The sequence below is a fragment of the Ctenopharyngodon idella genome, chromosome 21, assembly GCF_019924925.1.
Source record: "Ctenopharyngodon idella isolate HZGC_01 chromosome 21, HZGC01, whole genome shotgun sequence".
Taxonomy (NCBI): domain Eukaryota; kingdom Metazoa; phylum Chordata; class Actinopteri; order Cypriniformes; family Xenocyprididae; genus Ctenopharyngodon; species Ctenopharyngodon idella.
The window spans coordinates 22,601,487-22,615,437 of NC_067240.1; the positions used below are offsets into that span (position 1 = coordinate 22,601,487).

Below are 13,951 nucleotides of genomic sequence, written 5' to 3' on the forward strand. Positions count from 1 at the left end.
TGATTTCAGGTATGTTCATTAAAACATGTCGGAAATACAGTTTTCTCAAAACATTTACTGGATGAAAAGTAACATACATTTTTTAGGCTCACACTGTCCGTTGAAAAACAAAACAAAAAAAAAACAAAAAAAAATTGACCAATAAAAGCAAAATGACAACAAAAACATAAATGCTACCAAGTTTAAAAGCCCTAATCCAGCACGTAATTGCTGTTGTGCTGCTTAGAAGCCTTTAAGATTTCAAAAACATTTGTCAGCATAACATCTCAGGCTCCTAAGCTAAGCAATTGTCTGTACTCACTTACAGTAGTTCTTCTGCTGACTGCTATTGTGTTCAATAGCATAACGGATTATGAGTCTGTATGAATTTCCACCCCATCAAACATACATCTAACATAACAGGCTCAAGAGAGTAAAAAAAAAAAACTAGGCTCTTACAGTTTGAGAAAACACAAAAAGATTAATGGTCTCTCACATTCGGTTCTTTAGTGACAAAGTAGCGCTTCAACCATTCACAATGCCTTAAGATACAATTCCCCCGAATAAACAGACTCTTAAACAATCATTTGTAATCAGAAGCTTAATATGGAGGTGCTAAACACTAACTGGACTATTGCTGATTTGATGTCTTAGCGTTGGCAGTCTCTTATACCGAGAACAATCTGCAATGTACATTGCAAAAATAAACAATGCAAGCCATACATTACACATATGCTCAACAGTCATCGAAAACTTGTTGCATTTTCTTTTCCTACTTGTAATTTGAAAGCGTTTTCACATTAAACCCTAACAAAGGTTTTCATCTTACAAGTATGTTTGAAACTAATCAATTTCTTAATAGTTTGACTGTAAAAAGAGTAACACACCAGAATATACTGCAAGAATCTACATTGTGACAACGTCAAGATGAACTCATGTGTTTGTGCCTAAATGGACACTAAATAAATAAATCACTCTTATGGAGTGGCGTTAATTTTTTATGATTGGACAATTTTAATCACTAAGACAAATTCAGTTTGGATGTGAGAACTGAAGCTTTAGCTTAAATCTCTAAGCATATGAAATTACAATATACTTCCTACTTAAAGATTTACGTTTATATGGAAATGGAAAGGAGCCATGTAAAGATGAAAGACAACTACTGACCAGCCTAAACAGATTAAATGACTAAAATTGCTTAAAAATACATAGACTTCTCCAAAATTGACTTAAGAACTTAAGAAATAAAGCACTCTAAGCTCCCCAAAAAAAAAAAAACTTTCCAAATGTTGCACACTATCAAATTCAACGGCTTTGAACTCCACAGACATTCCTTTAACACAAAACATGGAGCTTGAGTATTTTAAGATAAAAAGCAACAAATAAGAGTATCGATCATAAAGACAAAACATCTCCAGAAACCACCTCCAGGACCTGCTTCTGTATGTGGAAATGAATTTTTGTAAACCAAACAAATACATAACACTAATAAACATACTCCTAACACTGGAAAAAGCAGCACTCTTAAGTTTTGCCTCCGTTGTTTTCAGTTATGGAGAGGAGAAAAAAAGCTGTGGAAGTTTATTGTGGTCCCTTCAACTGTGTGTGAGAGTGACAGAAGGAATCAATGGACGGGAAGAGATGTATTGTTGTGAATAGCTGGCATTAGGAGATGCACAGTGCAGACACACATTGACCTGTGCCTAAACAGAGGAAGCTTGTCACAAATGAGCAGAGGGCAGCCAACGCTGAGGGCATCTTCTCACTCATAGCCCTCGTTGAAGTTGTCCCAGTCCCCTGCGGCCTCCAGCCCCTCCTGGTTGGGCGGATACTGGAAATTGGGCTGGTAGTTATCAGGTGGGCACGAAAATGCATTTGGCCCTTTCTTGGGTCTGACACTGTCGAAATGGGGGAATACATCATTAGTCGACCAATGAGGAAAGTAAACCTTTTCAAGAGGGCTATAAAATGAAAATCACTCACTGGTTCTTGTGTTTGGAACCGCTGATGTGGGCCTGGTACTGCTCCACGGAGTTTAGCTCAATATTACACACAGTACATGGGTAGCCCTTCAGTGTGGAGGCTGAGAGAAATGACATTTAACATTTTAGTAACATGTACTGCTGTGGCAAAAACACAGAGCCTGCAAATTAAGGCTGGGCATTGACATTTCACGATTCAATTCGATTCACAAGCTTGCAATTTGATTCAGTTCCGATTACAATTCGATATCAATTCATTTGGATAAACTGTATATCAGGTACAGTACGTCAATTTTCACAAGGAAATTCTCAAATTTACAAACATTTAAATTGCACACAAGGCAGTTTTTTTTATAACAATGTTATAACTCAGCGGTTCCCAAACTTTTTTTCCTGCGCACCCCCTTCTATGTCCCAACCGGGTATGCGCACCCCCAATCCCCACTTCAAAAAAAAACGCAACAAAGCTTTGTTTTATCGCCATATAAAGACTCATGTTTAATCATGCGCAAATAACCAGAACACGCATGACAATAACAACATCAACAAAGTTTCAATATAATGCAACAAAGCTACGCACAAGCTTCCACTTTTAAGAGGATGAGTGACAGACACAGGCTCAGTAACAGAAAGCACGGTTATTTTCAGCCACGTAAAAGAAACATTGCAGCAATAGGCTAGGCCTATTAAATGACCGTGGAGCTAGCATCATCATCATCATCATAACTGTCTTCTACGTTTCTATCAAAAACTAATAAATTATAATTTTTTATTTAAAATAAAAGCGATTACAAAGGAAATGTTTACTGTTCATGTTTTTTTTATTGTATGGAAAAATCCCACTTAAAAAAAACAGACCGCCATTACATTTTTCATCTCGCGCACCCCCTGGTGGCAGCTCGCGTACCCCTGGGGGTGCGCGTACCACACTTTGGGAATCCCTGTTATAACTTAATGACAATTATATTTCAACTTAAATTGATTTTTTGAAATATCAACATTTAAACTATTTAAACATTTCATATGACCGTAATATAGTGAATATATTTAGCAAAATGTCTCTCTCTGGAGTTCATTTTTCAAGTTAACTAACATGCTATGGTCACTGAATGGCTTTTCTGAGGTAAAATGTAACATTACATGACATTGTTTACAAGCTGTTTGATTGATTTCCACAGCTGAAATGCTGATTGAGCGATTACATGAGACATGATATATTTCAGTTATTTGTACTCTCTTTCAACATACATTCTGATGTTTATTCAAATTTATTTGGTGCTGTAACTATGAAAGTAAAGCGGGAGAGATGATCAGTTCATGTGCTCTCCCGCTTTGCTTGAACTGAGGCACTACAGCGAGAGAATTTTGAATTGCATTTTAAAATTGACAGAATTTGAAGCTGACACTTTGTTTCATATCAAAAGTAACAAAGCTTAATGCTATTTGAGGCGCGCTGCAAATGTTCAGTGAAGATTTGTTCACGCGTCACCAGAAAACAGCATAGACCAAAAAAAATTAATTCTTGGATTTAAGAATCGATCTCCGTTTATAAAAATGAGAACTGCTTAAAATTGAAAATTCTATTTTTTTTATCCAGCCCTAAAGCAAATCTACAAGGGAGGACTGGGTTGGCAATATCGATTAATTGATTTTAATAGATATTCATTCTGATGAAATAACTTGAGAAAGGGGCATTTTGCTAAATAAATTCACTATATACATTTTCATGATATTTTTACTTAACCTGTTTGTGATGTCTTATTTATTGTGTTTGACTAAATCTGTCTAGAAAACAAGTTGATAGCCACAGCTTAAATGATTACATTTAAACAGTCATTAAAAGGTTGATATAAAAACAGCCTTATGAGCAATTTAAGGTTTGTATACAACATTTGTGTGTGTGTGTATTGGTCACATCTAAAAAAAATAAATAAATAGCAACTGAATTTGAGGAAAACATTCGAGGATTTTTCTCCATATGGTGGACTTCAATGGTCTCCAAACGGTTGAAGGTAAAAATTACAGTTTCAGTGCAGCTTCAAAAGGCTTTAAACGATACCAGACGAGGAATAAGGGTCTTATCAGGAGAAATGATCGGTCATTTTCTAAAAAAAATTTAAATGTATATACTTTATATAAACAAATGATCGCCTTCAAGTGGTTCCGCCAAAACCGCACTTTCGTATTCTTCAAAAAGCTTACGCTGTATGTCCTACACCTTCCCTATTCTACTTATGGAAAAAACAGGACTGGCGCCACATTCGTTCCGTAAGTTGAATAGGGAACGTGTAGGACATACAGCATAAGCTTTTTGAAGAATACGGAAGTGCGGTTTTGGCGGAACCGCTTAAAGGCGATCATTTGTTTATATAAAGCATATACATTTTTAAAAAAAAATTTAGAAAATCACAGATCGTTTCGCTAGATAAGACCCTTATTCCTCGTCTGGTATCGTTTAAAGCCCTTTGAAGTTCCACTGAAACTAATTTTTACCTTCAACCGTTTGGAGACCATTGAAGTCCACTATATGGAGAAAAAATCCTCTAATGTTTTCCTCAAAAACCTTCATTTCTTTTTGACTGAAGAAAGAAATACATAAACATCTTGGATGACATGGGGGTGAGTAAATTATCATGAAATTTAAATTGGAAAGTGAACTAATCCTTTAAACTGCTTTAATTTGCTTTCACATTTGCCACTCTTTGGCAAACTTTTGCAGGCGAAATTCAGTTATTTCAACAGGAATCCACGTGAGCAGAAATTTCGCAAAGGGTTCAAGTTGGTCACACAGATTTGACTACCTGGTTGGTTTGAAAGTGTCTTCAGTTTGAGCTCTGCTTCATATAATCGCTACCAGTGTTAATTTTGTCAGCAAATTTTGATTTAGTTTTAGTCATAGTCTTTTGACTAAAAGGCCATTTAGTTTTAGTCATATTTTAGTCATCGGAAATTGTTTTTGTTTTAGTCGACTAAATATCTTAAGATTTTAGTCGACTAAATCTACAGTATATTTAGTTAAATTGTAATGCATTAAGCATTTCTCTAACAATACACAGATCCTATACACTGATATAGGTACATCTGATATTCCCCAAACTGTTTATGTTCACCCAGCTGTACTTTGCTCGCCAAAGCGGACGGTTTTTGACCGTTCAAGAGCAAAAAGACACGAAAGAGCAAAATTCAGTACTTTTCAGGGATTGACGCACTTATCATTGAGATTTAATTTTTAGTTTTTCTGCTTTCATTGTAATTTTAGTTAAAAGTTTTAGTAATTTTTTGTGTGTTTATGTCTTTTAGTTTTTGCTTTTAAATGTATATAAGTTTTTATTTCTGTTTGTTATTTTAATACCTCAGGTTAAGCTAAAGCTTAGAAACTAGATGAAATAAAATAAGTTGACATTTTTTATATATTTATTTTTTATTTCAGTTAACATTTATTTCAAGTAATGAAGATTTCTTTGGTTTTAGGTTTAGTTAACTATAATAACCCTTATACTTGTAAAATATATTGAATAATGTGTCAAATAATGTTCTTAGTCTTTCCTTCCTGTGACAGAAGATACAGCAGTTTACTATGAATTAAATAGAAATTAAAAACAAAATAACAATAATGACCAGGAAAAAATAATAATTTTAAACCATTCCGAAACACACCGTGACTCTTATTCTGAAATGTCTGCAGTCACTGTAGCAGGCTGCTCATAAGGGTGATAAAATATATATTCTTACAACCGTCTAAAACATACTACCATATTAACATTGTGTAGGAAACATTGTCATAATACATCAACATTAGTTCATAAGTAATCGCTTGGCATAAATGTGCGCTATTCATTAATGGCGAAGCAGTCTGAAGTGCTGCTGCACGAGCCTGTAGAGTGTGCAACAGCACCGCGTTTCCTGCGGTTAGATCAGCACATAACACTTCAAATGTGCTTATCTTCTACACAGGACAACAGTCCTGACTGGATATCTTCCCAAATCGTCCCTCTCTTTCATTTTCGTCTCATTTTTATTCGTTGACGTAAATTAGAGTAGATTTTAGTCATAGTTTTAGTCATTCAAAACGCATTTTTATTTAGTCATCGTCTCGTTTTCGTCCGTGAAAAAATGTTGTTGACGGAAATTATGACGAAAACTATTCATCAAGTTCATATCCCAGTTTGTAAAGCACAATGGCAGTTTCATCACATTTTCCATGATCGCACAGTTTGTGGAATGAACATTTCAACATTCTTAAATTGTCTTGCCATTCTACAACTCGCTCCCATCAGTCCTTGCTGCAAACTTTCATCCACTCTATCCTCCTCTGTTGCCGAGTTACCAGTGCACGGCTGCATATGTTAAACAACGACTGCCTGGCCCTTTCCATTTCATGGTGGTGTTGTCTGGCATTTTTGAAAGTGAGATCTTGATAAACTTGAATCTCCTGGAAAATAACAGCGGGAAAGGAAACATGCATGCGTAGATACACATACTTAAAATTAGTGGTCGACTGATATTGATTTTTTAATGGCTGATGCAGATATCTTAGAGAGCAGGGTGGCTGGTATAATTATATATATATATATATATACACACACACATATACATGTATAAATCCCACACTAATTTAAAGATAAAAACACATGCATAACAATTGTTGAAATTAAATTTATATGTATTTTACTTAATATTTACTAAATTATAAATTAATCATTTGAAAATTAATAAAAAATAATAATTTGAATTTTAAAAAATTATTTGTAAAATAAACAGATTTATTCTTTAAATGGCAACTTTTTGATTCTGTAATCCTATTGTAGTATTTTTCAAAAAAAAAAAAAAATTTTTTTAAAGAAATATGAACAAAAAGTAAACAAACACTGTAACCAACAGGGCACTCAATAATAGGGCAGGGGGGAAAAACATTTTTTGATTAATTGTTTTTTTAAAACGTGGTGGATTCAATATCGATTCTCAAAAGCCACGAATCAATCTTTTTTCCATATTTATTTCTTTTCTTCTTCACAAGATGTCATCCTCTTATTTACCCTGTCATTCATTCAGTGTGAAGTTTTGTGTGCTCACACAGAAATCTGTGCATCTACTAATAAAATTAATTCTCTTTCACGTCTCCTTGTGCTTAAACAGAGAAATTCAAATTTATTTTAAAATGCCCCCATTGGCGAGTATCCTAGTAAACAAAGTCGGTTATGGCTTAAGTGAACATAAACAGTACAAAAAGACAACACATGTGGATTCGTGCAGCTCTTAAAGTGACAGCAGCCTAATATTTTAATGTTTTTGTAACTTTAATAAGGATTAACATTAAATTAATTTGTACAGTAAAGATTATATGCAGTGTTATTTTACATTTGATTACTTTATTCAATTTCTGTACCTGAAAACTACTGTTAGACCTATGTGAAAAACCTTAAAAGCACTGTTTTAATTTTAGTTTACTTATTTGTTCTTTTTTTTATTTTTTTTTTTATTTTTTATTAATGACTGTTTACTGGTCTTTAATAATCTTTGAAACTAATATTAGTTAGCAGTTTTAGCTGTGGTATCATAAAATTTTGGTGTCATAACCTTATTTATTACAATACAGGGATACATGGGTCAAAAACAACAAAAACAATAACTTTTATTATTTTATCATCATATTTTTGTGGTGGGGCCAGTGAAGATGGAATCTTTGAATTCACTGAATCAAATCGAGATCTTGTGAATCGGAATCTAATCGGGTTATCTGTATCGATACCCAGCCCTACTCAGTAATCTGGTAAGTTGTGCAAGTCTGGTAAGTTTCTGGTAAGTCCCGCTTACGACACATCAGCCAAAGAGAAATTTATCGCCTGATGACGATGATTAAATGTCAAATACTGGCCAATACATATCAGCCTTGGCGATATATATTGGTCAACTACTACTTACAACAACCATGTGTGAAGGAATATTGTGTTCAACCGACTGTTTATTCTGTTAAACAGAATTTGATGTGCATGCAAATGTAGTCAGTGATATTCCTTGTGTTTTGTGCAACTTATTCAGTTTTCATGGCCTCTTAAATATGGCAGCAAAGATTTAGAAGTAAAAATGATGTAGATTAAAAGGTATTTAATAAAAAAAAAAAAAAGGTTAAAAGGAACATTCCAGGTTAAATACAACCAGAGATGCAGTCGCTTACCGCTGAAAATAATTCTGACTCTTCTAAAAACAAAAAATGTGCTTACAATGCATTTGTGGCTGAATGTTTTTCACAGAATTCTGAAGCCTGTACTTTTGTTAAAGCTCTTGATTTATATAATAATACATATTTATATATGAATTATTCAGTGCACCAACATGCACCAATGCTAAATTTTTCTATCTATCCAAATCATTTGTTAACAACATATATTTTTTGCTTCACTGAGCTCATTGTTTCTGCTTTAAATTATTTCATTGTTTAAACTAATACATTGTTAGCTAACTGCATGATTTGTATATGTACAATTCTGAAATGCATAACTTAGACTCAGTCACCTCTGATAACAGATCATTCTAAATTGTAATGTAGACATGCATTTTCTGTAAAGCTGCTTTGAAACTATATTGTGAAAAGCGCTATACAAATATGTGAATTGAATTAAAAAAAAAAAAAAATCTATAAAGCTGTAAATGAGTGCTACTTTTCTGGCTGGATGAAATTCTGAGATGTAATTCCTTACATGTGAGATGTAAGTGTTACTGATGTAATTCCTGTTTGATGTCCACATGAGGTTTTACATACAGGCTGTGAGACCCCCCTTCTATGTTCTGACCTGGTGCAGAGGACGGCCCATAGGTCTCCATCAGCTTCTGTTTAGTCAGGTGTTTTTTATGTTTCTTGCCACTGTAGTGCTGCTGAGCCATGAGGGGATTGTTGAAGGAGGCCTGGCAGATGGAGCAGAAGCGGTTGGGGTCACGCTCTGCCGGCCCCTGCACACCTTTAGGTAGCCCTTCATCCTTCTTCACCTGTACTTTGGGCTGAGGTAATGCTGGAAGATGAGCAAAAACACAGCAGGTCAGCTTTCTAGATAAAATGACCAGTTCTAACCATAATATTAGCGTGCTGTGTAATATATACTGAATATTGTCTATAATTTAAACCTAACAGTGAAATTCACTAAATGAAATAAGTCCATTTTAGTTAAGATTTTTAAAAAGTTAATTCAACATCAATTTTGTGATGTGAACTCAAAAACTTATTATATTAAGCAGAACACAATCTAAATAAGTTACTAGAAATAATGTTATTTTTAACTAATGGTTTAAGCTTGTCTATGGCTAAATAAATAACTAAAAGCTATCAAATAAATACACAAACAATAATAAATACATTAATCTAGTTCATATTAAGCCTACATTAAGCCTTTTAGTAATTACATTTACTCATGTCAAAGTATTATCCCAGTGTGATTCTGAGGCAACAAAAACCACACCATTTTCCCTCCTTCAGTCACAGCAGGACAGGCTCACGCCACGGTCAAGAAAAATAACAGGTAAGTATTTCAAACTTCTTTATTCATATTTGGTGCACTTTTGAACGCTTTCTGTTTTATTCTCTTACTTCTTTAGCTGAAGATTAACCAGCTCAGTAATACTAATGTGTGTAACATTAGCTAGCAAACTACGGTATCAGTTTGTCTCATGTTGTTCCAACACACAAGAATTTTATTAATCTTCAGAATTTTTTTTAAATATATTTTTGATATTCTTTCATCATTTTTGTCTATCCATCGAAAATCTAGGCAATCTTTATTTTCAGGCTTCCAAAAGTACTTTAATTTAGGCTTTTATTCACATATAAACATTGAGCACAGCGAATATTGTAAATGGAGGCTCAAGGCTTGTTTGACACGTAATAAACCAACCTCAGCTCAAGTTTAACATTTGTTAATCAAATCTGTGTCTTGTTAGAAGACTTGGATTAAACTGCTTTATTCATATAGATTAACTATGTCTTTATGTACCTCTTGAAGCTAAATATTGATTGCATAGACTTTCAATGGATGGGCAAAATGATGCGAGAGTATTAATAATATCTTCATTTTTGTTCCAAAGCTGAACAAGAGTTTTGTGTTTGGTATGACGTGATAGTGAGTAAACAATGACAGAATTTTCATTTTGGGGTGAACTATCCCTTTAAGCACCACTTTTCTTTTGTTTGTGTAATAAATAACTTTAGGTTGATGCCAAATTAAATTTTATTAATGAAAATTAACAAATTCAATTCAAGGTCTAGAACACTCAGCTAATTTTTTCCCCCAATTAAATCCTGCTGACAAACAACTCTGGAAGACGTGTTGTGAAAATGTAAGTACTACAGGGTTTTAAATAAGCACACCCTATTGCATAAACAATACTCTGATCCTTCACAACATTATTTTCATTTGTGAAAATTTAAAATATGGTGTCTGCCCTGACAAGGGTTGTTTTTATGTGTGGTGACATACACTAACACAATTTTTTCCCAATACATTTAGAAAAAGGAGCTTGACCAGGTACAGAAGGCAACAGTCACCATCATTGCTGTTGAGGAGGAAGAGGGAACGTTACCTTTAAACCCACTGGATATTTTGTTTGTCTTTGAAGATGATGTGGTGATGTCTGCCAAGTCTTGGGTCAGTGCACTGCCCTTAGAGTACACTAAGTTCATACAAAAAAGTGCTGTTGAATCTTGAGGAAATCTTGTTTTTGTTTTTTGGGGGGGTTTTTTTACATAAAAATTATCCACTCTGTTTCTGGTGGTGTTAAAAAGTCAGATAAGATTGTTTTGTTTTAATGTTATATTTTTGACTTTACAGCCCACTGATTTTGTTTTATGCTTGAACATTTTGTCAAGTAAATGTGGTATTTCAATAAATACTTAAGAATACCCTCCTGTTCCATCATCATTTTGTGCCAATGTTAGGTTTTGCTTAGTCCTATGTAACTTTGAGTTTGATGAACTTAAACCCTTTTCGGTAATCGGTTTCTTCAAACCATTTAAGTAACAATATAGGTGTTACCTGAATTCAAACTGAATGAATAAAATAAACTTAAAATCTTTAAGCTGAGTTTACTAAATGATTGACTAAACCAACACTAAAATATAAGTGAATTTAACTCAATGTATATGAGTTTACAGTACTCATACTTATTGGTTTTAAAACTTAAATGGTTTACAGCAATAGGTTTCCTCAAATGGTTTGAGTTACCGTAACTTATCGGGTTTTACAGTGTGAAAAAGAATTAAATGCAGTATGACTACACTACATTGTAGAGCTGCATGATTCTGGATAAATTGAGAATCACAATTTTTTTTGTTTTAAATAGATCACGGTTCTCCCACGATTCTAAACACACAACTAAACAAAATAACATGTAATTTACTAGAGGTTCTGACAAAATATTAATTGCTGTAGTCTATTTAAAAATGTTTAATATCAAATTAATTATTTTGAAAAAAATGGTTTGAATGAATGATTCAATGACTCACTCATAAAGACTTAACTTGTTTAATTACTGGATTAAATCAGTGTTTTTGAACAAATCTCTGGAATTAATTAATTCAAAGACAAATAAATTCTTTAACAGTCACTTGCAGCCACCTAGTGGTGTAACAATGTAACCGATACAGTAGTTATTTGAAGCACCAAGTTACTTTCAAAAGGGGATTTGCTCAATTTTGATCGCTACTGTAGACATCAGTGTTTATATCTGAACTATAAACTTTTAATCGCAGTACTTCTGTGATCATTTGAATTATTGCAAGAGCTAAATAACGATTCTGTGGGGTTGAAAAGACTGTTTGTGAATCTGTTTCATACTTATACATGAAAACTGCTCTCTCTGGATCAGCGGCAGGGCAAGCACAGATTTAAATGTTCTGTTATGATTTTGTCAAAGGTTTAAAGACATAGCCGAATAGTTGTAATTTAGGAATAAGATTTTTAAAATTTGCTATTGGTCGATCTCATGTAAGTGACAGGTTGTCCCGCCCTCACACCAATAAACACATCATCAGCAAGAGGGAGGGGAAGTTATTGTGATTAAAGAAAAGTCAAGAAGGTCAAGTCAAACAGTCAAGTCAAAAGCATTGCGGCATACAATATGTTTCAAAAATAATACTTTTAATAAACTTGTAAGTATTATGCATCACAAAACTAGCCATTGCAAAAGATCGAAGAGCAAGTCCATTTACTAAAAACAAGTGTGTACAGCTCAGTTTGTTCATTCTAGGATACTAAATAAAGTACTAAATTTCATGATAATCAATTCTTCTTACCCGGAGTCTGCTGACCATAGGTCTTCAAGCGAAGGTTCTTGGAGTGAACTTTACCCTGGTAATGTGACTGTGCCACCACTGGGGAAGAGAATGTCATGTTGCACACACTGCAGGCTTTGTATTTGCCCCCTTCGTCGACAATACTTGTCTGCAAAACAGAACACAGGCTATTAATACAGGACACAAACATATCTGTGATCTAATATTCAATAAGTCTACATATCTGGCCATTCATCTGACTTACAGCATCATCTGAAGACTTGAACCGTTTTGCAATGGGCTCCTCGTTACCGTGAATGCTCATGTACCGGCGTACTTTGCTTGCATGTTTTTTGCTCTATAAGAAGAGACAAGAAAGTTAACATTGAGAAGGTTTTATAAAGTGCTTTTGTCATGGGACAGGAGCTTTAACCACTAAGCTATACCATCCACAAGTACTATTCAAAGTTTAGTATGTTTTAAGCATGTGAAAGTGTATAGTATGTTTCATACAATGATAAATGTTTTATCCAGTAGTACACTACAGTTGTCACAATGCCTCAAACAATTTCTAAGCATTATTCAGCAAGGGGTAGTCAGTTATCATTTTGGAAATATGTATAGCATTTTTCATCCACATTTGGGTAAAAATGTCTTAAATTTTGAAAGTGCGATCAAATAAGAAGCAGATGATGTTCATGGGTTTTGTAACATCACGCTCCAGTAATTGAAGGTCATGTTAAGCATGCTCCATTGTGGGAAACAGTCTTTGCACTTGACCACTTATCTACTTACATGCCATATTTCCCATATTTGGTGTTCAAATAGGCGTGAAGACTGTAAGTGGGACCTGATGGGACACGCTTAGTGTTGTAAAAACAAGTAAAGTTTTACATACTCATCTCTGCTCAAATAAAAAGTGCAAAACTTTGTTTTACTAACAAATTAATTAATCTAATAAAGCTTCGGGGTTTTCGGGGGAACTTGAGTTCCTGAACACGATGAACGATGGGATACGCTTAAGGCCCGGGTCTACATCATTTTCGCGCAAGCTTTTAAAAGTATACTCCTTATGCCATGACGCGTTCGATCTAGTGGACTTTATTTTCAATCGCTCAAGTCACTCCAACATGCGCTGTTGTATGTGCATCATACGTGCGGACACAAACATTGAGTGTGACAGTTTGCGAGAATGACCACTAACCCTCCTGATTATGAAAAGTACATCACACTTTAGACTAAAATACCGCTACAAAGTAGTTTTAGAGAGAATGTGGATTTAGTGTGTGTTAAGGGCACTAAACTTTGCTCGACCTGGTAAAGTCTTGCGCACTTACTTCCTGTCATGCGCACGCACTCTCAAGTGGCCGAGCCCACAAGTGTGGATATTGGGACAGGCCCTTTGTACACAAAAGTCCCTTTTAAGGAAAGCCAGCAGACTCGGCGGCCATCTTGGGGAAATATTTAATTTAACTGAACATTTCAATAACACATTTTTAAATCATCAATTCATTCCATCATGAATGGTATCATACATTGTTTTACACTCTCTAATGTGTAAGGCAGAGATACTAATATCTTTATTAGAACCACCATGTTGGGCATACAATTTTCTCTCTTTAAATCTAACTCAAGAAGCCTGTATCTACTATATACTGTTTATGATAGTACTCGGCACAGTGTGCTCTGTTGCATACTGCAGAGTTAGTTAAATTCAGTAAGTCATCTGGGT

At 34.4% G+C, this 13,951-nt stretch overlaps 1 protein-coding gene across 2 annotated transcripts in view; it reads right to left on the reverse strand.

Moving 5' to 3' along the window:
• The window catches only part of znf346 (zinc finger protein 346), a 14,841-nt gene continuing 890 nt past the window's right edge, over positions 1-13,951 (reverse strand). The window contains exons 3-8 of one of the 2 annotated variants that reach the window (XM_051877150.1): positions 12,485-12,577; positions 12,241-12,388; positions 10,530-10,619; positions 8,753-8,968; positions 1,963-2,062; positions 1-1,877 (exon numbers count right to left, since the gene is read on the reverse strand). In XM_051877150.1, coding sequence (XP_051733110.1) covers positions 1,742-1,877; positions 1,963-2,062; positions 8,753-8,968; positions 10,530-10,619; positions 12,241-12,388; positions 12,485-12,577 — 783 coding nt within the window. In that variant the 3' untranslated portion in view covers positions 1-1,741. The remainder of the gene's footprint in view (positions 1,878-1,962; positions 2,063-8,752; positions 8,969-10,529; positions 10,620-12,240; positions 12,389-12,484; positions 12,578-13,951) is intronic. The other variant, XM_051877151.1, reaches the window with a different exon arrangement.